The sequence below is a fragment of the Meriones unguiculatus genome, chromosome 7, assembly GCF_030254825.1.
Source record: "Meriones unguiculatus strain TT.TT164.6M chromosome 7, Bangor_MerUng_6.1, whole genome shotgun sequence".
In the NCBI taxonomy this organism is placed as follows: Eukaryota; Metazoa; Chordata; class Mammalia; order Rodentia; family Muridae; genus Meriones; species Meriones unguiculatus.
The window spans coordinates 20,957,426-20,984,935 of NC_083355.1; the positions used below are offsets into that span (position 1 = coordinate 20,957,426).

Consider the following 27,510-nt stretch of genomic DNA (forward strand, 5'->3'; position numbering starts at 1 on the left):
CTTAATTATGCACTGTTGAGTGTAATCACCTTCCTCACTCCCTCATTCATCCAACCCTTGCTTCCCTTAAGTTGAACATTTTCCAGTACTCTTACAAGTTTAAACACTGCATTTATTTAAAAAAAGAATTAATTCTTCTTGCTTAGACTTTTTATTAGCTAAATGAAGAGGCTCATACAGGTAGGGTACTTGTCGAAGCGGAATACTTTACTTCATCTCGCAGTGCTAATCCCGTGAAGTTGTCCCGTCTAGCTGCATACTCCCCAACATTGGCTAGCCCTGGTACCACGCAGCAGCTCAGAGCACTGCGGTATATGCTCATGTCATGAGCGTCATACCACTCATCGGTCTTTTCATCATAGCACTCAACATTAAAGGTGGTGGTAAAGCCATTAAAGCCACCCACCACAAACAAGAGGTCGTCCACCACCTCGATACCAAAATTGCTACGAGGATTGAACATGGTGGGAATAGTGCGCCAAGTGTTAGCCACTGGACTGTAGGCTTCTGCACTCCTCAGTCGGTTGGCTCCATCAAAGCCACCTACCTGCGAAGAGCAAGAGAAACAAGGTTGGCTGCCATCCACGGCTTCTGTTCCCCCGAGAAAGCCCCTGTGGGGAGAACGGGTGACAGTGCGCCTCTTTTCAAACACTTGCCGATGGAGGGCTGAACCTCTTTGCTATCAGAAAATCTAAGGGGACCGTTCTATCGCGCAGTAGAGACTCACTGCGTATACATGTTCCCCGTAAGCAATCACGCCTATCCCGCTCCTCCTGCTCCTCATGGGTGCGATGACCGTCCACTGATTGCTCTCGGTGTTGTACACTTCTGCTGTAAACAGGCACTCGTTCCCATTAAACCCGCCACATATGTACACCTGTGTGGAGAGAAGTCGCGATGGCTAAGTCATACCGGGGAGTAGGCACAAGGTTGGTGTGTGGCAGGGAATGCTTTCTTAGGCTTTGAACTTGGAGAGCTACCTTCTGCGGATGTGGAGAGGACATGGCAGCTGTCCCGGACCAGAGCTGAGCCTGTTGCAGGCTCCAAGTTGTTGCATATTATTTTACATGTATGGGGGTTTTTGCGGGCAGGTATGTCTGTGCACCACGTCTATGGGGTGCCAGTGAAGGCCAGAAGAGGGTGTGGGATCCCCTGGAATTAGAGTTACAGATGGTGGTAAGGTGCTTGTAATTGAACCCAGGTTTTCTGGAAGAACACCCAGTGCTCTTAAGCACTGAGCCATCTCTCCTTTTTAATCCTTTTAAGATATATATATTTTTAAATACAGTCCTCACTCTTTATACAGCCCTGGTTGTCCTAGAACTTAACATGTAGACCAGGCTGTACCCTCTTACCCTCTCCCCTAGCTCAGCCTCCTGAGATTAAAAGCCTTTAATCTCAGCTATGTAGCTGTGTAGGCTTCTGTATCTTTTTTTTTTTCTCTCTCTCACTCCCAATTACATTTATTTGGGTACGTGCATGTGCCTCTACCATGTCATGCACGTGGAGGTCAGAGGACACCTTGCAGGAGTCAGCTCTCCCTTTTCTCGCCTAGATAGCAAGCAATCAGGTTACCAGATTCGATAGCAAATGCCTTCCCCCACTGGGCCATCTCAAAGGCCCAGCAGGTACTTTTTGAAAGATTGATTTTTATTTCTGTGTATGGGTAATTTGCCTGTATGTCTGCCCTCAGAGGCCAGAAGGTGGTGTCAGATTCCGTTGGAACTAGAGTTACAGACTGTACGTTGCCATGTGGATGCTGGAATCTAACTGGGGTCTTCTGGAAGAGCAGCCATTGCTCTTCTCCACTGAGCCATCACTCCAGATCCCCAGGGGACATTTTTGTTTCTTTTCTCTGTGTAGACCAGGCTGGCCTCGAACTCACAGAGATCCTCCTGCCTCTGACCTCCCGAGTGTTGGGATTACAGGCATGCATCACCGCACCTAGCTCAAAAGACAACTTCTTAGAATTGGTTCTCTCCTTATATTGGTTCTGAATTGAACTCAGGTCAGGCTTGCTGGCAAGCTCCTTTACATGCTGAGCCATCTGGGTGGCACCATCCATCTTTCTATTTTTAACTTATTAGTACTATTTATGTGGGTGTGCCTGCTTGTCCGTAGGTGCACTGTGTGTATGCAGGTGCTTACAGAGGTCAGAACTGAACTAGAATTACAGGTGGTTGTGAGCTGCCAGGTGGGTGTGCTGATAACCGAACCCAGGTCCTCTGCAAGAAGAGCAAGCACTCTTAACCGCTGAGGCATCATTTCAGCTCCCCAACTTCTCTGGCAGGTTGTTTGTTCTGAGACAGGATTTCTCACTGCCCCGGAACTTGCCAAGTAGGTTAGGCTAGTTGGTCATTGAACAACAGAGATCCACTTGCCTCTGCCTCCCGCAACACTGAGATTACAAGCAAATGTCATCACGCTCAGCTATTTTCACATGGACATACATGCTGAGGCTCTGGCTCTCAAGGCAAACACTTTACCAATGAAGCCATCCCACCTACATGAATTTTTCCTTTTTGATACAGGGTCTTGTTCACTCCGGGCTAGCCTCAAATTTGCTGTGTAGCTGAAGATGATGACCTTAAACTTCTGGATCTCCTGCCTTCCCCCTCCCCAGATTACAGCCACGTGCCAACACAACCGGTGCTGGAAATTGAACCCAGGGCTTCAATTTGCTGGGCAACTGATCTCATACCAGCTGAGCTACATCCCCAGTCGCATGGGTTGGTTTATGTGTGTGTGTGTGTGTTTTATTTTGTTTTGTTCTGAGAGAGGGCCTGCCTCGCTATGTAGCCCTGCCTGGCCTGGAACTCACTATGTAAACCAGGCTGGTCTCGAACTCACAAAGATTTGCCTGCCTCAGCCTCTAGGAGTGCTGTGATTAAGGTGTGCACTACCACTCCTCACCATATATTTTGTTTTGTTTTGTTGTTTGGGTTTGTTCTTTTAAAGAAGGGTCTTCACTTTGTAGCATAGCCTGTAGGTCTTGGAGCTATATAGATCTCAAGCTCTGCAGAAATCCGCCTGCCTCTACATCCTGAGTGCTGGGATTAAAGTATGTGTCACCATGTCTGGCACATTGGTTTTTTAAATTTTTTAAAAAGATTATTATGTATACAGTGCTCTGCCTGCATGTATGCCTGCAGGCCAGAAGAGTGCATTAGATCATATTGTAGATGGTTATGAGCCACCATGTGGTTTCTGGGAATTGAACCCAGGACCTCTGGAAGAGCAGTAAGTGCTCTTAACCTCTGGGCCATCTCTCCAGCCCCTGCATTGTCTTTTAAGAAGCAAAAATTATACATTTATAAATGGCCAGTTGATGACTTGAAAAAGAGCAAGGCATCTCTGAGTACCTCAGGTTTCATACATCCATATATTAAAACTAGGATTGCAAATTGTGGGGAGAAGGCTAAGTGAGATGGCTCAGTGCTTGATAGCGCTGGTCACTGAGCCTGACAATCCCCAGGTCCCAGGAAAGCTGTCCTCTGACCTCCAATCTTGCACTGTTACATGCATACCCCCACACACAATTTTTGTTGTTGTTTTTGCCACCCCCCTTTCCCAAGACAGGGTCTCTGTGTAGCCTTGGTGTCCTGGACCAGGCTGGCCTTGAACTCATAGATATCTGCCTGCTTCTGCCTCCCCAAGTGCTGGGATTACAGGCATGCACCACTGAGCCTGGCTGTAAACAAATAATTTTTTAAAAATATTGGTTAGGACTGGAAAGGTGACTCAGCCGGTAAAGGAGCTCGCTATATATACATAGTGGGAGGAAAAAACTGACCTCTGCAAGTTGTCCTCTGACCTCCCCACGTATACCACAGAATGAGTTTACACACATACTAAATAAAAATGTGGTTTAAGCCTGGGCAGTGGTGGCACACACCTTGAATCCCGGCACTGGGGAAGCAGAGACCGGCAGATCTCTGGATTTGAGACCATCCTGGTCTACAGAGCAAGTTCTAGGACAGGCAGGGCTCCACAGAGAAACCCTGCCTCAGGGGGGAGGAGGAAGGGCTGGAGAGATGGCTCATCGATTTAAGAGCAGTAGCTTTGCTTCCAGAGGACCTGGGTTCAATTCTCAGCACCCACATGGCATCTCACAACTGTCTGTAGCGCCAAAGGATCTGGCACCTTTAAATATACATGCAGGCAAAACAACAATGCATATAAAATAAAAATAAGTAAATCGCCAGGTGTGGTGGCATGCTGTTGTAATCATAGCACTCTGGCAGGCAGAGGCAGGCAGGTCTACAAATTGAGTCCAGGACAGCCAAAGCTATACAGAGAAACCCTGTCTCAAACAAACAAACAAAAAATTAAACACCTAAAGAAGCTAAGCCAGGAGGACGACCCTGGGTAAGATGCTCAATCCTCTTTCAGAAAGGCAAATGGGATAGACATTGGAAGAGGGTGAAAACAAGGAACAAGACAGGAGCCTACCACAGAGGGCCTCTGAAAGACCCTACCCAGCAGGGTATCAAAGCAAATGCTGAGACTCAGCCAAACTGTGGGTAGAGTGCAGGGAATCTTATGAAAGAAGGGGGAAATAGAAAGACCTGGAGGGGACAGGAGCTCTAGAAGGAGAGCAACAGAACCAAAAAATCTGGGCACAGGAGTCTTTTCTGAGACTGATACTCCAAACAAGGACTGTGCATGGAGATAACCTGGACCCCCTGCAGAGATGTAGCCCATGACAGCTCAGTCTCTGAGTGGGTTCCTAAGTAATGGGAACAGGGACTGTCTCTGACATGAACTCAGTGGCTGGCTCTTTGATCGCCTCCCCCTGAGTGGGGGTCAGCCTCACCCGGCCACAGAGGAAGACAATGCAGACAGTCCTGAGGAGACCTGATAGGTTAGGGTCAGGTGGAAGGGGAGGAGGACCTCCCCTATCGGTGGACTGAGGAAGGGGCATGGGAAGAGAAAAGGGAGGGAGTGCAGAATTGGGAGGGGATTAGGGAGGGGGCTACAGCTGGGATATAAAGTGAATAAATTATAATAAAATAAATAATTTATAAATGTGTGTGTGTGTTTTAAGAAAAAAAAGGCCAGGCAGTAGTGACACACACCTTTAATCCCAACACTGGGGAGGCAGAGACAGGCTGATCTCTGTGGATTTGAGGACAGCCTGGTCTACAGAGCAAGTTCCAGGACAGGAGAGATGTCTCAGTGGTTAAGAGTGCATATTGCCCTTGCAGAGGACCTAAGTTAGGTTTCCAACACCCGTAATCAAACAATTCACAACCACTTGTAACTCCAGCCCCAAGGGTGATGTACTGGCCTCTGTCTAGGCCCTTGCATTCATGTGCAAATGCCCTCACATGGACATACGCATAATTTTTTTTAAACTTTTTTCTCAATTTTCAGATATCTTTTATGTTTGTTGGTGTTTTGTCTGCAGGTATATCTATGTGAGGGTGTCGGATCCCCTGGAAATAGAGCTACAGACAGGTGGGAGCTGCCATATGGAAGAGCAGCCAGTGCTCTTAACTGCTGAACCATCTCTTAAGCCCCCTTAAAACATTAAAAAGTGTGTGTGTGTGTGTGTGTGTGTGTACCCTCAGAAGCCAGAGGAAGATTTTGGATCCCCTGGAGCTAGAATTAAAAGAAGTGGGCTCCCTGCTTCATGGGTGCTGGGAACCTAACTTGGGTCCCCTACAAGAGTAAGTGCTCTTAACCATTGAGCCATCTCTTCAGCACCCTATCCACCAGCCACCCCCCCAAAAAAATGTTTAAAAAAATTAAATATTAAGGAGAGAAACTGTGTCCAGGTTGAGCATAATGGCTCACACTGGTAGTTACAGCATTCAGGAAGCTCAGGCACGGGATTCACGTAAGCTTCAAGGGCAGCTTTGGCTTCAGAGTGGGACCCAGTCTCAACAGCAAAAGTCATGCCTTCAATCCCAGTGTTCAGGAGGAGGCAGAGACAGGAGGATTTTTGGGAATTCTAGGCAAGTCAGGAGTACATAGTACCATCTCAAAGACAGACAGACAGACAGATGGATGGGTAAATAAATGGCTGGAGAGATGGCTCAGCGGTTTTGAGCACTTGTTAGTGTTTTTGTTGGTGTTTTGTTTTGTTTCAAGACATGGGCTCACTGCATCACCCTGGCTGTCCACACTATGTGGATGAGGCTGGCCTCAAACTCATAGGGATCCACCTGCCTCTGCCTCCCTAGTGTTGGGGTTAAAGGTCTGTGCCATCATGACACCATGACTGGCCATGTTGGTTACTCTTGTGGAGGACCCAGAGTTTGATTCCCAGCACCCACATGGTGACTCACAGCTGGCCAGAACTCTTCTGACCTCCCTGAGTACCAGGCAGACATACGGTTACATATACATAAATAATAGTAATCAGGCAAGCAAAAACATTCGTACACGTAACATTTCTAAAATGTAACAAAAACTTTGCTAGTGAGATGGTTCGCTGTGTAATGACCCTTGCCACCACACCCGAAGACCTGAGTGTCCCTGGGCCCCACCTAGGAGAAGGAGTCTACATGGTCCCCACACATGCTCATGTCATACACCCCCAAGATTTAATTTTTAAAAAGGTTTTAATATATGTGCGAAAAACATAGAGATTTTTCTCATGGTTATCAAAGACACATTATGACAATCTGCATGGCATTTCCGTGAGTACATTTGCATAAGTATTTACATACTATAAGTAATCTGGAGATGACGGATGTATATGGGAGGATACCATACAATGATTTCCTTTGTTTCGGACAGAGTCTTCCTGTGGAGTCCAAGCTTGCCCTGACCTCTGCCTAGCCCAGGCTGCCCTTACGCGCATAGCAATCTTCCTGTCTTAGCCTCCCACGTGCTAGGTTTAGGGGTGTGTGCCCCACACCCACCTGTGCATAGGCTCTACATGCTCTACATAGGCACCGGACCATGTTACATGTTACCGAGCGTCTGGATGCGGCTGTGTACAGGGGACCGTCGCCCCATCTTCCAGTAGCTACTGCAAGACAACTGTGGGCATGGCCGTGTTGTCTTCCAGCCAACAGGAGGGCCGGTGCCCGTCTTCCCCTCCCCCGCCCCATCCCTTACCTTCCCGTAGAGTGTTGTGGCGCTCGCATCACTCCGCTGCTCGTGCATGGGGGCAATGAGTGTCCACTGGTTGGTCTCCGGCTCGTATCGTTCAGCGGTGTTGAGACGCACATAGCCATCAAACCCTCCCATGGCGTAGATGAAGTTGCTGAGGACTGTCACGCTGACATAGCAACGTCTGGAGTGCATAGGGGCCACTTGGTGCCAGGTTTTCTTCACAGGGTCAAAACGCTTAACGCTATTGAAGTAGTCTACACTATCAAACCCCCCGATGATATAAACATAGCCTTTCAAGTAGGCTGCCCCATGGTAGGCTCGAGGACTTTCTTCTTCGCAAGTGACATTCACCCATCTGTCTGCTCGAGCGTCGTATGCCTCAATGGCATTGGTGGGGCTTCCGCCACTCCAGCCACCAATAGCAAATAGGATGGCATAGGGCAGGCGGGGCCTGGTGAGTGGGTTGGTGAAGTCAGAATTGGAGGGTCCGTTCATGTTCAGGTCATACATAGCCTTTAGGGCGTTAATGATGACTGGCTTACATTCCTCACTGTCTTTGACATAGTCATTCATCTTAACATTATTCATGAAGTACTCAGCATGCATTAAGGCCAGGCGAACCTGAGAAGGAAACACAGAAATTTATTCAGGTGAGACAAGGGTGGCCGAGAGTCCCATCCCTTTAAGCCCTGCTTATCACCTTGCCTTCGATTTCTGGAAATAGTTTTTGACTTTTAAGTGTGTGTGTGTGTGTGTGTGTGTGTGTGTGTGTGTGCATGTGCTCGATGCCAAAGACCAGAGTAGGGCATTGGATCCCCCAGAGCTAAAGCTATGGTTGAGAGCATGAGTGCTAGAAATTGAAGTCAGGTCCTCTGAAAGAGGCCATAGGTACTCTTAACCTCTGAGTCATTATTTCCAGCCCTTTAGTTTGCTTTTTTTTTTAAATGTGTAACTTATAGATGTTTTTGTGTTGAGTAAGTGGTACACGTATACAGAAATGAGCTTGACAGAAGGAAGGCATCGTGAGGATAGCAGCTATACATTCCTTGGCCACTGGATAGAGCTTTCAGGCCCAAAGCAGCTGTGTGATTGTCCAGAAATTAAATCTAGCTCCACATGTAATTACCAAGTGACCACACTCGTGTGTCACCCTCGAGACTTAGTTCCTACGATAACTTGTGCCATGGTGTGGGGAACTTAACCAATGGAAAGACCCTTTGAAAGTCTGTGGAATTCTCCCCCTCCCCCCGTTGCTTTTCCCAAACTGAGAGGGACTTTTGGCTAAAGAACTAGCAACGTCAAGGGAAGAGAAAATTGCAAACTCCAGAGGAAAAGCAGGAGACAGCCCTCGGTAAGGGTAAACACGACCCTGAAATCCGTCACGCATCTATCTGGGGGACGGTCCCTCAGGGTGGGGGGGGGTGAGTCAAACAGGGGCAGTGAAGCGTCTGCAAAGGAAAACTAAACTTGACCTTAGGAAGTAAAACCGAAATATGTTGCTTCCTATTTTGGGGGTCGTGAGAAATCCACTTTAAAATGGCCTCAAACACGGCGTCCTCCTGCTTCACGTTGAGTTCATCTTTCTCGATGATGTCCTTGAGCTCAGTGACGGAGAGCTCCAGAAACTCTGCTGACACTTTGACCATCTCCTCGAAGTTGTGCAGGATGAACATGTAGGCCTTCTGCCTCAGCTCGGGGCAGTAGTAGTAGTCCGTGAACTTGCAGATGCCAATACAGTTATCCAGACACAGCTCCGACTTGAGGAACTCACAGCAACCCCTAACAATCCCCATGATGTTAAACTGGTCAGCAGCGGCCAGCAGCTTCTCCACGTTGTCAGGGGTGATAGGCACGGTCCGAGTGTACGCGTACTCAATAATTAGCTTCATCATGTCGGGGGAAATGCCAGGAATGTTGTAAACTTTCTTCTCAGTGTTGTTCCAGCCACTTGTAAACAAAGCTCTGGGAAGGGAGAAATAAACGAAAAATGAGAGAAATTAGCAGCACAGAAACATTCCCCCTGTCCTGACCCCTTTGCTTTCTGAAGAGGACTTGGCTGTATGGTCACTCCGTCTTTACCCTCTTTTGTCAAGGTAAGTGTGTGTGTGTGTGTGTGTTGTGTGTGTGCAGATGTGCTCACCTGTGCGTGCAAATATGGAGGTCCATAGGTCAATGTTGACTGCTTTCAGTATGTATTTATGTTTTGTGTATTTATGTGGGTTTTTTTTTTCTTTTTAAACATGGGTCTCTCACTCGCCCTAGAACTCACTGGTTCTGACTAGACTGACTAGCCAAGCAAGCTCCCAGGATCAAGCTGTCTTTTCCTTCTAGCACTGGAATTACCAATCTGTTCCTCCATGCTTGGCTTTTAAGTGGTTTCTGTGGGTCTGAAGTCAGGGTTTCCTGCCGGGGCAGCAAGCACTGAGCTGTTTCCCCAGCTCGCCTCCCTTTTTTTTTTTTTTTTTGTTTTTTGTTTTTGTTTTTTAATACCTTCTGGATGGAGAAACTGAGCTCTGGAATGAAAATAAGATCCAGACCCAGTCTTGGTCTAGAGAAATGCCTCAGCTTCAAGAGCATTGGCTGCTCTTGCAAAGGACCCAAATTCGATTCCCAGCACCCACACAGCTGCTCACAACCACCCGGTTCCAGGGAGTTCAATGTCTTCTGACTTCTGCAGGCATCAGGCATGCACCTGATGCCTTTCATACACACAAAGCATTCAAACGCATAAAATAAATAATAATGATGATGATGGTGATGATGATGATGAAGACCTGGGGCCTGGAGAGATGGCTCAGCGGTTAAGAGCCCTGGCTGCTCTTCCAAAGGTCCCGAGTTCAATTCCCAGCAACCTCATGGTGGCTCACAACCATCTATAGTGAGATCTGGTGCCCTCTTCTGGCCTGCAGGCATACATGGAGGCAGAACACTGTATAATAAATAAACAAACAAACAAATAAATAAATAAACAAGACCTGGGCCTATGCAGTGAGCACTTGCTCTTTCAGAGGACCTGGGTTTGATTCCCAGCACCCACACAGTGAATCAAACCATCCGGGGAATCTGTAGCCCTCTCCTGGTCTCCACAGGCACCAGGCACACAAGTATGTATAGGCGTACATGCAGACAAAATATTCACACACACAAGATTAAATCTAAATCTGCCTTAACCCATTGCCCACCTAATCTGCCACGTGTACACATAATTCAGCACCTTAATGATTCTTTCAAAGAGTTTATGTCCCCTTGCATTCAAAACCTTCTTCTGACTTTGTTGTGAGAAGGAAATACCACTGGGAGGGTGGGGGGCCGGAGAAAGCTGGGCATGGTGACGCAAGCCCTTAATCCCAGCAGGCACACACATGTTTACATATGTGAGGGCCCCTGTGCACGAGTGTTGGTGTGGAGGTCAGAGGATGACTTACTGGTAATCTTCCTTCCACCATGGGATTCTCTCCTTCAATCCCAGGGACTGAACTCAGATCATCATGCTTAACAGCCCCTTTAATGCTGAACCACCTTGCTGGACCCTGACAATCCGATACATATATGGTTTTTAAGATAAAAATTTCTGTGTGGCCCAGCATGGTAAGCACACACCTTTAATCCAAGCACTCAGGGAGGCAGAGGCAGGTGGATCTCTGCGAGTTCTAGGCCAGCCTGGTCTACCTAGTGAGTTCCAGGATGACCAGGGGCTACACAGAGAAACCCTGTCTCAATGAAACAAAACAAAACAAAAAATTAAAGAAAGAGTAAACTTTGTGAGAACGGGAATGTTGACCTTTTTAATTTCTTTCTAGTACCCAGCATACCACCAGTGGGAAAACGAGCAATAAAAGTCCACAACCATGGGTTAGGCTCTCTCCTCTAACTAGGTACATTCCTGGGTGTTGACAAAAACAGAACAGTTTTAGTTTTTTCTAAGAAGCCTAAGGACGAGTGAGGCTTAGGCATTACATGCTTCCTTAGGACTCGGGCTTGCCAACCTACAGCCTCGCCAAATGCAGCCCAATGATAGTCCACCCCTTGCTTTTCTACTGTCCCCAGGTAACAAGGTGTTTCCTTAAAGTTTCTGAGTGGTGGAGGAAACAGAGTGTCAAACAACATTACGTGACATTCTAAAACTGTATTCAAATTTCAGGGTCCACGAGTAATTTTTACTAATCCTGTCTGTGGCTTTTTTTTTTTTTTGACAGCGTCTCATCCTCATCCGTGAATCAGGCTGGCCTGATCAAACTCAGAGGTCTTTCTGCCTGTGCCTCCTTAGTACCAGGATTAAAGATGGACACCAACATGCCTGGCCTTGTTTGGTTCTTCATGACATGAAGACAGAGTTGAGTAGTTGCAAGAGAGTATATGACCTGCAGAGCTTAAGGTATTTTGCTATCTTAAGGCCGGATGGATGGCTCTTTTCCAGAGAACATGGGACTCTAAGCACCTACATGGTAGCTCGCAACGGTCTGTAATTCCAGTGCCAGGAGACCCAGTGCCCTCTTATAACTTCTCTAGGCATGTCATGCATGTGACGCAAACAGACATGCATGCACGAAAAATACCCATAAGTAAAACAAATGAACAAATACATTTTTTAAAAAAAGATATTTACTGTCTTGTATTTTGTTTGTTTTGCTTGGTGTTTCTGGTTTTTAGAGACAGATTCTCACTCTGTGGCCCGGGCTGCCCTTGAACTAGCTGATTCTCCTGCCTCAGCCTCTTCAGTGCTGAGATTATAGGCACGAGCCACTCTGCCTGGTTTAGGAGCTGGTCTTTTTGTAGTTTATCTAGAGTGTAAATCAGGTACGTCCAACCTTTTAACATGCAATGCCACACTGTCACCAACAAAGCTTAAATTTGAGAACAGCTTGAACCAGTTACAAACAAACACAAAAACACAAACAAAATGGTTCAGAGATTAAGAGCACACAGTGCTCTTGCAAGGCCTTGACCAGGTTCCCAGTACTCATGTCAAGTGGCCCAAAACTGCTATTAACTCCAGTTCCAGCGTCTGAGTATGCCTACACACAGGGATGCATATATACATAATTAGCTCCCCGCCCCCAAGTCTCAAAGTTTTAAGTTTTCGATTTGGCAGCATGAGATCTACAGGCCATGGGGTGGTCCCTCACCTGAATAGAGCTTTTTTCAGGGTTAGGGTTGGGGGGTAACTGAGACAGTGCACCCGAGACAGTCTTATTTGTAGCTCTGGTTGGCCTAGAACTTACACAGCCAGGTTGAACTTGAACTCATCTTCCTGCCTCAATCCCCTGAGAGCTGAGATTATAGATGCCTACTTCTCGGCCACTCCTGTTGTCATTCTTATTTTGAGACGGAATCTCACTAAGTTGCCTAGGCAGGCTCTGAACTTTGTTGTTGTTATTAGTGATGGTGGTCTGTTAGAGCACCGGGGCTTGAACCCAGGGCCCGCTGCATGCTGGGCAAGCCTTGTACTATTGCAGTACCCCTCCAGCCCCCAAGGCCTTGAACTTTCGATCCACTGGCCTCAGCTTCTGAGTAAATAGGATTATAGACCCACACCACCAAGCTGGGCTTGAATAGGAGCTTTTAGCAAAGGGTGAACATATTTCTCGTGTTTTCATTGGCACCTAGTACTCTGACTTTTTCAGCTTTATAAACAAAAGGACCCGTGCGCTTCCTGTGTTAGAAGAGCTTTAGCTCAAACTCCTTTTGTTTGGAAATTATTACCCGGCTACTCTGCCCTTATCCTGTCCCCATCCTCTCTTTCCCTATTAATTGCTCTCCCTGCTTTCAGGGCTCTTTACGGGGACTGGGCCAGGATGGGCACCAGAAGTACTAGTATCATTCCCGTTGAAGTCCAAAATCCACGGGAGGGGGAGGGAGGTCCAACTAAAAGTTGGTTGGGGTGAAAATGGAAGAGAAAGCACCTGATAGGCCGGGTGCTGGCTGAAGGCCGGTTGAAAACACATCGGGGAAACAGAGAGAGGCTCTGGCCCTAGCGGTGACTGTTCAGAAGGCTGCCCCAGCCTGGCTCCAAGGAGCCCAGAGCTTCAGTGACCCTACGTTTGAGATGGCAGGTGGGAAACTGAGAAGCAGACGGAAAGGGCCTCAGGAGGAGCCCTGTCTCCCCCTGGGCACAGCTCTCGGGCCCCTGTTGTACCTAAAGTAGGAGCTGCAGCTACAGAGGATGTTCTTGTGGGCATTGAACTCGAAGCCATTGACTTTGATGACCACATCGCAGAGCTTGCCCTCAAGCCGGAGCTCATTGAAGATCTCACAGGTCATCGCACTCATCTTCCTCTCCATGTGAGGCTGGTGGAACCGGGTGGAGGCCGCCGCGCTCTCCATCTCCATGGCACCTTGGGACCAGGGGAGAGAGGCTGCTCTCCTGGGGTGTTGGGGAGGGTTATGGGGGGCCCCTTTAGCCAGCTGTCGCTCCTTTTCCCTACTACATCTTTCATATAGGGACCATCAGGCAGCCCAAGTTCCAGAATCCTGGGCAGTGAGATCACTCAGGATTGTGCTCTCGGGTTCTGGAATCCCTTCCTGGCCCTTCTTTTCCTCCCCCCCCCCAGGACATACAAATAGACCACCCCATGCCTCCTTCCGTGTCCTTCAGACCTGTGGCAGAACTGTGACCACTGACGCGATTGAGCCTTTACTGAGTCTACGTCTTGTTGCATCTTCAGGCTGGGTCCACGTTGCTGCAGCATCCTTCCACAGCTCTCACTGGGCTCCCCGTGTGTGCAGAGCCAGAAACAACGCTGGTTAAATGTCAAGGCTAGCCAGGGATGCCTAATTGTTTTGCTTTCTTAATGATGACGAGGGGCCCAGTTAGGGAAGTGTCTCCTGGGTGCATTCCCGTCCAAATGTTCAAATGCATTTGCATACCGTGTTGTTGCTGTTTGCAATGCTGGGGATGAAACCCAGGGCCTCATACATGCAGGCAGGCACTCTCCCATTGAGCTACGACCTCAACCTTGGTGTGTTCCAGAAAGCATGACAGGCAGGGGCTGGAGAGATGGCTCAGCTGTTTAAGAGCACCGGCAGCAGTTCCAGAAGACCCAGGTTCTATTCCCAGCACCAACATGGCAACTCACAACTGACATCATCACCCAGAGATACATGCAGCCAAAACACCAATGCACATAAAAATAAGTATTAAAAAAAAAACAAAAAAAAACCGAAAGTGACAGGAGCCGGAGCCCATACACACACTAAAGCCTCATGACAGCCAGCCCATACATAAGGACCTCAGCATCTTGCTCCCCGCAACCCTCCCTCCTCCACACACAGTAGAACAACCCCCAAACACATCCGTTTCTTATGCCAGCACCCAGGGCCAGCCTGGAAACGGCCGGCAGCTCCTTGACCAGCCCCTCTAGAGCGAGGCGACGCCTGCGCAGTGCGGCTGTAAGGCGGGCTCTGTCTTCGGAGCCGCCCACCAGGCCGGCGGCGCGATGGCGGAGGAGGTGAGGCCGTGGGTGGGGTGCGTCCCGCGTGGCGGGATCGCGGGCGCTGGAAGGCCCAGCTGCCCCGGGACCCGTGGCGGCGCTCGGGTCAGCGGGTCTCTTGGGTCTCACGACAGGTGAGCAGTCTGATGAAGCCCACGGTCCTGATGCGGCAGCCCGGGCGGGTGCAGGAAATCGTGGACGCCCTTCGCCGGGGCGGAGGAGACCGTCTGCAGGTACCGGGGCGTGGAGGGCGGCCGGGAGGGTGCCTGCCCCCGCGGCCTTCCCGTCAGCTGGGGTGCACGCTCTGCGAAGCCGCTTCTCTGGGTGGTCATGGGCAAGCAGCTCGCCTTGGGAAAGAGCCTACCTGCCCCAGTAGCCAACTTTCAAAGTAGTCAGATGTGGCCGTGACGCAGGAGGTCAGAAAGAACGTGAGTGGAGCCTGGCTGCCCCACTTGCCCGGGCTAGCCGTCTCCCCAAGAAATTGAAGATGGGGAGATCCGTTAGTGTTGGGGAGCACCTTATGAAAGAACCAGTGCATTTCAAAAAGATGCCACTAAAAGCTACCCACACACCTGGGGGACTTTGCTTTCCCCGGGTTAACTGGTGTACTGACACCGGGTCACCTCTTTCCTTCCCCTCAGTCTCTCCCCATCCTTGCAAAGGCTTTGCTGCAGCCTGGCCAGTGGCCTGGTTAGGCTTACGCTGTTACCCCAGGCTGAGTCAAGGCCAGGTTAGGCCGGTGCCTATTCAGCCACCATAATATCTCCCTTTTGTCTCTTAGGTGATTTCTGATTTTGACATGACCTTGAGCAGATTTGCCTACAATGGACAGCGGTGCCCCTCTTCCCACAGTAAGTCACATTTCAGCCTTCCTGGCGGGGCGCAAGATGACCACGGCTAAGGAGCAAGTAAAGGGAGTTTTGTGGTTTATTTGTTTTTGTTTTTGTTTTCAGATATTCTGGATAACAGCAAAATCATCAGTGAGGACTGTCGAAAAGAGGTGGGTCACTCCCTTGTTTGCTCAAAAAACGGCAGGGGTGTGCTTCAACCACAGACCTATGACAGAAATCTTAAGAAAGATTTCTTAAGCCTGTTGTGGAGGCCTGCAATCCCAGAGGCTTCAAACAGGAGGGTCACAAGTTCAGGGTCTGCCTTGGCTCCAGGAAGAGTTCAAGGTCATTTTTTATGTGAAAGGAAGCCGGGTGTTGGTGGCACACACCTTTAGTCCCAGCACTCGGGAGGCAGAGCCAGGTGTATCTCTGAAGCCCAGGCCAGCCTGGTCCACAGAGCTACAGAGCTCCAAGACAACCAGGATTACACGGAGAAACCCTGTCTGGAAAGCCAAAAGAAGAAAAAGAAAATTTAAAAAGGGGGTTGGGGGGTGGAGGGAGGGGGCAACTGAACAGCACTCAGGAGAAAGAGGCAGGCAGATCTCTGAGTTCGAAGCCACTCTGGTCTACATAGCAAGTCCCAGGCCAGTCAAGGCGACATAGTGACACCTTGTCTCAAAAAGAGGTTTGGGATATATGGCTCAGGGGGTAGCTCAGCGAGCGTGTGGGAAGCTCTGGGTTTGCTCCTCAGTTTTTGCTGCTGTTTATTTGTTTTTAAGTTGTCATAGTAAAGTAGATTTAGTTTTTAATATTTTTAAGGGCGTGTGTGTGAGAGAGAGGGCCATATGCATGCAGGTATCCTTGAGTTGAGAGAGGGAGGGAGGGAGAGGAGAGAGAGAAGAGGTACATATGCATATAGTCCTTGGAGGCCTGAGTTGTTGGATCCCCCGGAACACCCCTGGAGTTCTGGGTGGTTGTGCCTGATGTGGGAACTGGGAAGTGTACCCTGGTCGTCTGGAAGAGCAGTACGTGCTGAGCCATCTCTCCAGCCCCTGGAGCTAGTCCTCAGACACGAGCTTTTCCCCGTTGGCTGAGATACAGTGATGGGTGGTTCCTCTGTGAACACTGTGCTTACTGCCAGCTAGGAGACTTGAATGCTATGTCTTGTTGAACAGCCATCTACTCCCGAAGGTAAATAGAACTACCATATTGCTGTCTCCATGTAATGCGCGAGAACACAGGTGCTCAAAGAGGGTGAGCGGTTTGTCCCAGGGCCTTTCAGTTGAGTTCCAGATCTTGGTTTTGTAGCGGCTTTGTTCCGAGCTCTTCCCACTGTGTTGCGCCATGTCCTTGATAATGTAGCTTTTTTTTTTTTTTTTAAGGGAGGAACAGATATGGAGAACATTCTGAGTGAGTATTGGTTAGAAACCCGCTTTGTGGTTTGCTTGTTTCCGGGTTTTTGCCCCTTAGTGGCCCTTTACTGGAACAGAGCCAGGCCAGGCGCTTCTTACACATTGCTGCGCTTATTCTTGTCCACAACTCTATCGCTTAGTTCTCCTTCTTACTCAGTAAAGCTGCAAGCTAAATGGTGTATTGTGTCTTGTGTTGGTTGATGTTTGCTGTGGGTTTTGCTTTGTTCAGGCTCTCATGAAGCCTAAACTGGCCTGGAACTTGCTGTGAAGCTGTGGCTGGCCTTGGACTCCTTTTTCTCCTGCCTCTAGTTCCTGAATGCTGCCGTCAGAGATGTCTAGCCTAGGTTCTTGTTTTGTTTTTGTGGTACTGTGACTTGAACCTGAGGCCTTCTAAGACTTTCTTTTTTTTCTTTTTAATTCATTTTGTATATGGTGTTCTGTCGAATGTATACCCACAGGCCAGAAGGGGGCACTGGGGGCACCAGATCTCATCATAGATGGTTGTGAGCCACCATGTGGTTGCTGGGAATTGAACTCAGGACCTTTGGAAGAGCAGCCGGTGCTCCTAACCTCTGAGCCATCTCTCCAGCCCCCTTCCAAGACTCTTGATGTGATTGCTTGTTATGAAAATGGCCAGTGATGAGAAGCTGCACTGTACTAAATGAGCTGCCCACCTAACCAGCACTAAGGCTCTCAAGACATTTCAAGAACATTCTGCTTAATACCATGTAATCATGGCACTTAATTCTCTTTTAGACACACGGATAGGAACTCCAGTTGAGCTCCTAATTGTCCCAAGACTACATGTGTCAATTAAAAATTTTTCCTCACCAGGTGGTGATGGCTTATGCTTTTAATCCCAACATTTGGGAGATAGAGGCAGGCAGATCTCTGAGTTGGAAACCAGCCTGGTCTCCAAAGGGAATTCCAGGACAGCCAGGGCTATGCAGAGAAACCCTGTCCTGAAAAACCAAAAAATGAAAAATAAAATTCTTTACTCCGTCAATTCTTTTATTTCCTCTCCCCTCCCCGAGAAGCGTATGATCCCTGAAGTAGCCGCCCCCCACCTCCCAAGAAAGAAACCTTAGTTGTAAGAGGCCCGTGCAGACGCTCTGAGTTTAGCTAATGGTGATGCCGATGGGATTGTCACCGATGTGCTATGTCTTAACTCCAGACTGTAACTTGTTCTTTATGATCCCTTGTCATGCATGGGCCGGCAGTCCAGCAGGGACTCACACGTGCTGGGCAAGTGTTTGACCACTGAGCTGGATCCCAGTCATAAGTTCGTGATTTTCTTTTTCAGCCATATCTATGCATCACTTCTTTCAAATATTTTTTTTTTATTCTAATGTGTGTTGGATGTTTTGCCTTTCTGTTTGTTTGCCAACAGAGGCCAGCAGAGGGCACTGGACCCCTTGGAAATGGAGTTACAGAGCGTTGTTAGCCTCTCTGTGGGTGCTGGAAATTGAACCTTAGTACTCTGGAAGAGCAGCCACTGCTCCTAACCACCGAGCCGTCTCTCCAGCCCCAAGCATTTTTCTTTTAAATTGTAATTCTTTCTGTGTTTGAGACAAGGTCTCACTGTGTGGACAAAGATAGCCTTAAATCTCAGAGATCTGCCTGCCTCTGCCTCGCGTGTGCTGGGATTAAAGGTGTGGGCCACCATGCCTGGTGGTTTATTTTACGTATATAGGTGTTTTGCCTGCATGTGTTCATGTGATTAAGTGTGTGTGACAGGTGCCCATAAAGTCAGGAAAAGGCATCATGCCTGGCATGGTGGTGCACACCTCCCAGCACTTGGGAGGCAGAGACAGGTAGATCTCTGAGTTTAAGGTTAGCCTGGTCTACAGAGTGAATTCCAGGACAGCCGTAACTACACAGAGAAACCCTGCCTCAAAGAGAGACAGGGAGACATCAGATCCCTTGGAACTGGAGTCACAGATAGTTGTGAGCTACCATGGCAGTACTGGGAATTGAACTCCAGTCTTCTGCATGAGCAGCAGGTGCTCTTAACCACTGAGCTGTCTCTCCAGCCCACGTTTTTGAGACCAGTTCTCTTGTACCTCTGGCTAGCCTCAGACTTGCTGTGTGGCTAAAGATGACTTTGAACTCCTAATCCTCCTGCCTCCATTTCTCAAGGGCTAGGACTATAGGCGAGTGCCATCACTCCCTAATGTATTTGCGTTCCTGGGGATAAAACCCCAGGTCCGGGTGCATGCTAGGCAGGCAGTCAGCTGAGCCGCATCTCAAGCTCCATCCTTGTGGGTTTTGCCTTAACCGGGGCCGATGCGATGTGCGCTGCTAACGCCCTTTCTCCCTGTTGGCTGTCCCAGCTCAGGGCGCTCTTTCACCACTATTACCCCATTGAGATTGACCCACAGCGGACCATCAGAGAGAAGTTGCCGCACATGGTACAGTGGTAAGTGACGCTGACCAGGAAGAGCTCCTGTCACTGAAGACGGAGCGGGCCGGGATGGCTGTGTCCTTCCGGAGCTTCAGTGAGCTTGCACGCCTCCTTCCTGAGGGCCGTGCCGCTGGCCCAGCTCTGAGAACGAACATCCACAGGCTCTCTGCTGCTGCGGGAGTGGAAAACCTCAGGGACTTCTTGGAGTAAGTTAGAAATGCCTTGGCTTGGGAGATAAGTAGCCGGTGGCCTTATCTGGGTGTGTTTTGTTCTGGTGTAACTGAATACCCCAGTCTGGACAGTGCATAATGAATAGAGTTTGGAGGCTCACAGTTCAGGGGGGGCTGGGAAGTCCCAGATGAAGGGACCGGCATCTGCCATGTCACTCTGTAGCAGAAGGGCTAAAAGAGGGCAAGAGTGACAGAAAAAAGAGAGAGTGAGAGTGAATTTACACTTTGATAACCTAATTGCATTATTCATTCTTGAGGGCAAAGCCCCATGGCCCAACCTCTCTGTGCTGGGGTGTGGCCATAGTTATTTTTCTATTGCTGTGCTGAGATAGCATGACCAAGGCGACTTACAGAAGAAAGAGTTTATTTGGGGCATATAGTCCAGAGGGTAAGTCCGTGACCATCATGGCAGGGAGCATGGTGGCAGGAAGGCAGGCGTGGCTTTTGAAACTTCAGCGCCCTCTCTCCTCCAACAAGGCCACACCTCCTAATTCTTCCCAAACAGTTCCACCAACTTTGAACCAAGCATTTAAACATATGAGCGTACAGGGCTTATTCTCACTCAGACCACCACAGAGAGCCAGTTTGCAACATGGGGACACAATCAAAATGCAAAATTCTGACAGAAAAAAAGCAACTAAGTTTGACCGTGGTGGTACATGCACACTTTGCCAACACTTAGGAGGTGGGGACATGGAGACCAAGGTTGTTCTTGGCTACATAGGAAGTCGTAGGCTAGCCTGTACTACACAAGACTGTTTTTTAAAAAAAAAAATCTAAGCCAGGCACAGTGGTGCATACCTGTAATCCCAGCACTGTGGGAGACAGAGACAGGCAAATCTCTGTAGTTTTGAGGCTAGCCTGGTTTACAGAGTGAGTTCCTGGATAGCCAAACTATACAGAGAAACCCTGTATTGGGGGGGGGGGGGAGCCAAACTAAACCAAATCAAAAACCCAAAACCGGGGCTGGAGAGATGGCTCAGTGGTTAAGAGCACTGTCTGCTCTTCCAAAGGTCATGAGTTCAATTCCCAGCAACCACATGGTGGCTCACACCATCTATAATGTGAACTAATTCCCTCTTCTGGCAGGTGTATGCGTAAAATAAATAAATCTTAAAAAAAAAACAAAACAACAAAACCAAAATGTAGCATCCCTGGACAGAGCCCTGTGGGGGAGGGGATTCAGAAGCGTTCTGACCTCCCTAGTCCTCTCTGAAGCCCTTCCTCCCTCTCCCTTGACTTTCTAAGGATAGCTTGATGTTCCTCAGCAGGTGGCTCTGTGGGACAGAATGTATTCCCCTTACCCCCAGGGTGCTTCCAGAGGAGACAGGGACAGGGCACTCAGCTTCCTGAGGTCACTGGGACTTGGGGTTCGTGGGTTGTCTGTTCATAGGTGGACCAAAGCCCACAATCTGCTGTGCCAGCAGAAGATCCAGAAATCCCAGATAGCGCAGGTGGTTGGGGAGTCCACTGCGATGCTCAGGTAAGTCCCTCGCTGTACAGTATTTCCACCACACTAGTCCAGGCAGCTGTGCGGGCTGGGCTGTGGCTCCGGTTTAGTCTGGTACTCCAGTTTTAGTACTTGGCCTGGCATTCTGGAAGCCTGTGGATTCCATCCTTGGCATTGAAAAATAAAAATGAAAGCCAGTCTAAAACTGTTTCACCCAGGTTAGAGATGGTTGAGTAGATTCAGTGGTTGGGGGAATAGGAGGGAAGGAGGCTCCGGAGCCTTTTGCCTCAGTAGGATGCTGTGCAAAGTGGCCAGAGCTTCATTGCCTAGAGTTCAACTCCTTTTAAATAATGGTTTCAAAATAAACAACAACAGAACTCTGGGTCCCTTTGGTTGACAGAACAGAGTGCTGAGAAGACGGCCTGGTTGGTAAAGCACAAAGACCTGAGGTCCATCCCAACACCCATATAAGGAGCGGGGTGTGGTCGAATGAGTTTGCACTTCCAGCACTAGGGAAAGAGCAGACAGGCAAATCTCTGGGACTGACCAGCCTAGCCTAACCAGAGGCCCAGATCCCAGTGAGAGACCCTGTCTCTACACAAAGTGAGAGTCAGTGAGATGGCTCAGTGGGTAAAATTATCGTGCAAGCCTGACTGCCGTGATCCCCAGAACCCATGTGAAAGTGGGAAGAGGAGACCAACGCCATGCAGTTGCTCTCTGACCTCCATAGGTGCCGCTGTACATCTGTGCCCATAAACGTAGCAATAATGACCACTCCTTTCTCAAAAATAAAAAATAAGGTGAATGCCGAGTAGTGGTGACATGCGCCTTTAATCCCAGCACTCAGGAGGCAGAGGCGGGTGGATCTGTAAGTTCAAGGCCAGCTTGGTCTACAGAGTGAGTTCAGGACAGCCAGGGCTACACAGGGAAACCCTGTCTTGAAAAAAAAGAAGAAGAAGAAGAAGAAGAAGAAGAAGAAGAAGAAGAAGAAGAAGAAGAAGAAGAAGAAGATGATGAATGGCTCCTGAGGAAGGACACTCAAGGTTGACCTCTGGCCTCCACACTTAAGTCATAGGTAGACATATAACCTATACACATACAGGGACTCGCGTAAGCATGAATACATGTCTGCGTTCATGTGTGCTGCACACACATATCACACACACAAATAATAATAATATACATAATCCAATAGTAATAATATACCTAACCAAGCAGAAAATACAGAGCAGTAGCCAGGCCACCGCTCTCACAGTTGTTTGATCTCCTTGCAGGGAGGGCTATAAGACATTCTTCGACACGCTCTACCACAACAACATTCCTCTCTTCATCTTCTCGGCGGGCATCGGTGATATCCTGGAAGAAATTATCCGGCAGATGAAAGTGTTCCACCCCAACATCCACATTGTCTCCAACTACATGGATTTCAGTGAGGATGTGAGCCACCTCTCGGCCGGGCTGGGAAGGAGGAAGAGAAGAGGGTTGGGCTGCCAGCCTGGGTGCCTTCTGCGTGGCCAGCTGGCTGCTCTGCCCTCTGGTGGGCATTTTCAGTCCCTCATCTTTCTTTCTTTCTTTGAGACAAGACTCTTGCTATGTGACCCAGGCTGTCCTGAGGTTCCTGAGCTCAGTCATTCTTCCGGCCTCAGCCTCCTAAATGGCTGGGACTGTAAATATGAGTCGTGGTACTTTTCTTTTGATACAGGGTCTCTCTACATATCCCTGGCTGCCCTAGAACTCACTGTGTAAACCAGCCTAGCCTCAGGTTCACAGAGAAACACACCTGCCTCTGCCTCCTCCCCCATCAGTGCTAGGACTGAAGCATTCGCCGCCACACCCAGCCTGTTACTCTAAACGGACCAACAGTCAGCTTTCTGTCAACCGGCTCCTCATTTGTAGGTCACCTTAGCCCTGTGCCACCATCATAGGTTGTGTATCACCATGGTTACCAAAGGGCTTATGCTTTGGCTTGTCTATTGAAAGCCCAGAGGTAAGCTGTTCCATTGCTGTGAAATGGCCAGGCATGGTGGCGCCCTCCTTTGATTCTGGCACTTGCAAGGTAGAGGTGGCAGGCTCAGAAATTCAAAGCCAGCCCCACCTGCATGATGAGTTCAGATTCACTGGTGCAGTTTTGTCATTCTTAGCAGCCAGCACACATGTGACCCAGAGAACATTTTTCTTCCAGGTGGGAATCTAACCCTGGCCTTGTAGGCAGATGCTCTTGTCTCTGATTGGTTCCTGCATCCTGACTGAGCAGCTTCTGTATTACAGGGTTCCACCAGAGTGGAGGGTCAGCAGTAATATGGTGGCCATTATTTAAAACAGAAATTGCAGAGTTCTCCTCTAAAAGGCCAAGTGGTTTGGGCCTAGTGGTACAGTCCTGTGATCCCAGATGCTTAGGAGACTTAAGGCAGGAACTCTGAAAGTCAAGCCCTGCCTGCCTGAGCTGCAGAACAAATTTCATGGTGATCCTAAAAAGGCCGGGTGGGAAAAGGTGTGTCTCGAAATGAAAACTGGAGGCGGCGCACTCCTTTAATCCCAGCACTTGGGAGCAGAGGCAGGGAATCTCTATGAGTTTAAGGCTAGCCTGGTCTAGTGAGACCCTGCCTCAAATAAGGAAAAGGAAGGGAGGGGAGGAGAGGGGAAGAAAGGGCACATTGACACGCCCTACATCTTTGCACTCAGGAGACAGAGGCAGTTGGACCACCGAGTTCAAAGCCAGCTAAAGCAACATAAAAAACCAAAAAACCCTGCCTCAAAAGAAAAAGTTAGAGGTGTGGCTCAGTGGTATGTGCTTGTATGTATAAGGCCCCAGGTCATCTGTGCATACTTACGAACTCTTTGTTGCATCTCCTCAACTTTGCCGTCACCACCCAGAATGCAGCGCAGGCGAGACACAGAGAGATGAGTCTAGCTGGGTCCATGAAAGCAGCTCAAACCCAGCCCTCGTTTTGAGCCTCTTGTTTAGGCTACAGTGAAGCCTTGCCATTGTCCCTGTCTTTGGGAGGTCTCGTCCCCTGTGACAGACAATGGAAAGCGTGCTGCGTGGGTCCCCCTAGAGCTGCTGTCTGTCTCTCGTCACCATGCCTCAGGGTTTCCTGCAAGGATTCAAGGGCCAGCTCATTCACACCTACAACAAGAACAGCTCCGTGTGTGAGAACTCCGGCTACTTCCAGCAGCTTCGGGATAAAACCAACGTCCTCCTGCTCGGAGACTCCATAGGGGACCTCACCATGGCGGACGGGGTCCCCGGGGTGCAGAACATTCTCAAGATTGGCTTTCTAAATGACAAGGTAGGCAGTTGCTGGGTCTTCCCCTCTGGCTCCTGTATGGGTTCCTTTTCACACTTTCGAATACCTTTGGTGAGCTAGATAGCGTGGAAGTATTAGGGCCACAGAGGAAGGACATAAGTCATGTTCTGCATCTTGCGGTCTTGCTTGTTCTTTTTCTCTTCTTTTTTTTTGGGGGGGCGGGGAAGGAGAGGGTGGTATTGGTGAAACATGGATTCATTTATCCCAGGCTAGTCTCTTTAACTGTATATCCGAGGCTGACCTTGAACTTCTAGCCATCTTGTCAGAACCGCCCAAATGCTGGGATTACATGAATATGCCATCATGCCTCAGTTTATATCCTCTCTTGATGGAGGCTCCTGTGTGTGTGTGTCTGTGTGTGTGTGTCTGTGTGTGTGTGTCTGTGTGTCTGTGTGTGTGTGTATGACAGAACCTGATAGGTACCAGGTAAGTGCTCTGTCGCTGAGTTACATCCCAAAGCCTCAGCACACGACTGTGTGCTTTGCACTATGGCCTGACCCAGGACTTGAGACAACAGGGTCACTGCAGCCCATCATCCAAGCATACATGTGTGGCTCTGTGCTCAGTATGTGTCAGGCCCCATTCTTGTCACACAAACAATGCTAACCTATTTAACTGTCACTATAGCGCTTTGTGTAATGACTCCTTGGGTTTTCTTGGGGTGTGGGGAGCTGATATTTACTTGTTTGTTTGTTTGTTTGTTTGTTTTTGGTTTTTCAAGACAAGGTTTCTCTGTGTATCCTTATCCTTGGCTGTTCTGGAACTCAACTCTGCAGACCAGTCTGGCCTCGAACTCAGATCTGTCTGCCTCTGCCTCCTGAGTGCTGGGGTTAAGAGTGCTTTGTATAATGATTCCTTGGGTATATGGGAGTTAAGGGGGTTATAGAGCCAAAGCTAGCCTTGAACTCACTGTATAATGTGAGAATAACCTTGAATTCCTTCTGATCTTCCTACCTTCACCTCCCAAATGTTGGGATTGTAAGTACCATCGTCTGCTTTACTGGTGACATAGTCCCATTTCACAGATAAGAAAGGTTGAGTAACTTAGCCAAGGTGATACAGTTTGTTTTCAAGTTTTTGTTTTGTTTTGTTGGTGTTTCAAGACAGGGTTTTTCTGTGTAGCCCTGGCTGTTCTGGAACTCAAGGTGTAGTCCAGTCTGGCCTCGATCTCACAGAGATCTTCCCACTTCTGCCTCCAGAGTGCTGGGATTAAAGGTGTGCCCAGCCTTGTTGCCAGTCTGACTCACATCTTAAAGGCCTAAGATGGGAGATGCCAGAGTTGAGAGCCTGCTTCTATAAAAGGAAATAAAAGCAGCAGAGACTGGCAGGGATAGATGGAACACAAGCCAGAAGGGCTCAGAGAAAAGGTGTGTGTGTCTGGGTGGACCCAGGCAGCAGAGGCTGGAGCCCAGCAGATGCCAGAGCCGTAGGAAGATTACATGTGACACGTGGGCGTTGTCTTTAGTGTGTGTGTGTGAGACACTAGCCAAGTGTTCCTTGTGGTAGGTAGCTCGTGCCTCTCATTTGCCTGCCTGTGTCCCTATAGCCTCGAATTCCTTAGGCTTTCACAAGAGAGCTGGGAAGCGGTGTTTGCATGCCTCTACCCCCAGGCCCCGAGGGGCCTGAGAGCAAAAGGTGCAAAGAAGAGCCTGTAAGGGACTCTGGTCTGCTTCCCTGGGCAGGTGGAGGAACGGCGGGAGCGTTACCTGGATTCCTATGACATCGTGTTGGAGAAGGACGAGACGCTGGATGTGGTCAATGGGCTCCTGCAGCACATCCTGCACCAGGGTCGCTGCGTGGAGCTCCAGGGCTCCTAAGCGTGCAGGCTCCCCGGTGATGAGGAAGACCGCCCCTGAAGCCTCCTCTGTGGGCACAGAGATAAGTCCAGGGCAAACGAGCTGCTGGCCCCCTCACCCCGACTCCGTCCGCATGCCTTTGCCTTCCTCCTGCTCTGAAGAGGCTTGAGGGAGGTCCCACCTGTGGGAAGGCAACGAGCCTGCTTCCAAGTGAACCGTGGACTGCTTCTGTGGATCCCCTGGTCCAAGGATTCTGTCTAAGAAAGTTTTCAGAGCTGGGAATACAGATAGCGCAGTGGTAAAGCACCTGCCGAGCATGTGGAGAGGGCCCTGGGATCTGTCCCCAGCACTGTATTAAAAAAAAAAAAAAAGTAAAGCCATACACTGGATAGATACACTGTTTAGTAAATCAGATGAAAATTAAAAAACAAGCTGGGCAGCGGTGGCACACGCCTTGAATCCCTCCAGCACTTGGCAGGCAGTTCTCTGAGTTTCAGGCCAGCCTGGTCTACCCAGCGAGTTCCAGGCCAGCCAGGGCTACACAGAGAAACCCTGCCTCAAAATAACAGCAACAAAAAGGCAGTAGCTCCAATTCATGGTGTGGGAGTGGGTTCTGCAGCATGAACGGAGGCCCTCAAAGCGCAGGAACCTTAGGACACCCGCCGGAGCTCCACACAACCAAGTTTGAGAGCAGTGGGGTAGCACAGAAACCCACTGTGGCCGTAGTCCCAGTCGGCCTGCAGCCTGCATCCCGAGAGCTCAGGACTGTGTCTGTAGATCCGAGAGGCTAGGGACGGAAAGGTGTGGCACAGCCTTGAAAATCGAGATTCAGTCGGTTTGAGGTGTCCTGCGCGAAACACCAGGACACACACGAAGGATCTACTCGCACACAGCTTTTCCATATGTCTTTGGATCTTCCTCCATTTTTTGAACCAGTGCCCAACAACATAATGACCTGGAAGGGGTTTTTTATTATTATTATTTTAATTCATGTATCAGTGTGTCTTATCTGTATGTATGTATGTACACCAGGCGTGTGCCACAAAGAGCAACCAGTGCTCATAAACACTGACCCACCTCTCTAGCGCCCTGAAAGGGATCTGAGACCAGATTACACCCCCCCCCCCAGGAAGACTACAGAGCGAAGCTGATTTGCTAATATCTTACAATATCAACTGTCTAGTTTCCCTCCCTCTCAGTTCTGTTCAGTCAAAGATGGCAGAACTAGAATATTCCCTGTTTGTCAAAGAGCTGGTCCTTCTGGACCTTTATTCTTGTCCTGTAGAGAAAATTGTTCATGCACCTTCCTGTCCAGGAGGTTGTTTACCGGCAGGTCTGAAGGCAATGGGAATCCAGGGCAAATGAATCCCTGCTCGGTACAGCTGCCATTCTAGGCACTTTGATAGCTCATGTTTCATTCTCGGTGACCCTGTGAACCGCCATGGCTAGGAGGCAGAGCCAGGTCCTTGGGTACTTCTAGCTAAAGCCTGTGCCTTTTTCTCTATCTGGTTGTTTCTCAGCTTCATTTTAGGGAAATCCCAGGGGCTTGGGGGTGGGGTGGGGAGCAGCTATGATTGGTTCA

General features: G+C 49.1%; 2 protein-coding genes across 4 annotated transcripts; one reads left to right on the forward strand and one right to left on the reverse strand.

Moving 5' to 3' along the window:
- Window positions 1-143: 143 nt before the first annotated feature.
- On the reverse strand, window positions 144-13,398 carry Klhl10 (kelch like family member 10). Its single transcript, XM_021660734.2, has 5 exons — window positions 13,205-13,398; window positions 8,541-9,030; window positions 7,072-7,689; window positions 728-877; window positions 144-547 (listed from the first exon to the last, which is right to left on the reverse strand). Exons 1-5 carry the CDS (start codon window positions 13,396-13,398, stop codon window positions 173-175), a joined length of 1,827 nt encoding a protein of 608 aa, XP_021516409.1. The 3' UTR covers window positions 144-172.
- A 1,016-nt stretch (window positions 13,399-14,414) lies between these two features.
- Nt5c3b (5'-nucleotidase, cytosolic IIIB) lies at window positions 14,415-26,321 on the forward strand. Of its 3 annotated transcripts, XM_021660731.2 has the most exons (9): window positions 14,415-14,516; window positions 14,633-14,731; window positions 15,280-15,349; window positions 15,452-15,498; window positions 19,074-19,159; window positions 20,768-20,857; window positions 22,099-22,261; window positions 23,914-24,114; window positions 25,815-26,321. In XM_021660731.2, the coding sequence occupies exons 1-9, from the start codon at window positions 14,505-14,507 to the stop codon at window positions 25,947-25,949; spliced, it is 903 nt and encodes a 300-aa protein (XP_021516406.1). In that variant the 5' UTR covers window positions 14,415-14,504; the 3' UTR covers window positions 25,950-26,321. The 3 variants fall into 3 exon arrangements, with proteins under 3 accessions (XP_021516406.1, XP_060242701.1, XP_021516407.1); XM_060386718.1 differs by lacking the exons at window positions 14,415-14,516; window positions 14,633-14,731 and adding an exon at window positions 14,802-14,926; XM_021660732.2 differs by lacking the exons at window positions 14,415-14,516; window positions 14,633-14,731 and adding an exon at window positions 16,711-16,738 and having other exon boundaries at window positions 19,074-19,350.
- The last annotated feature ends 1,189 nt before the right edge of the window (window positions 26,322-27,510 follow it).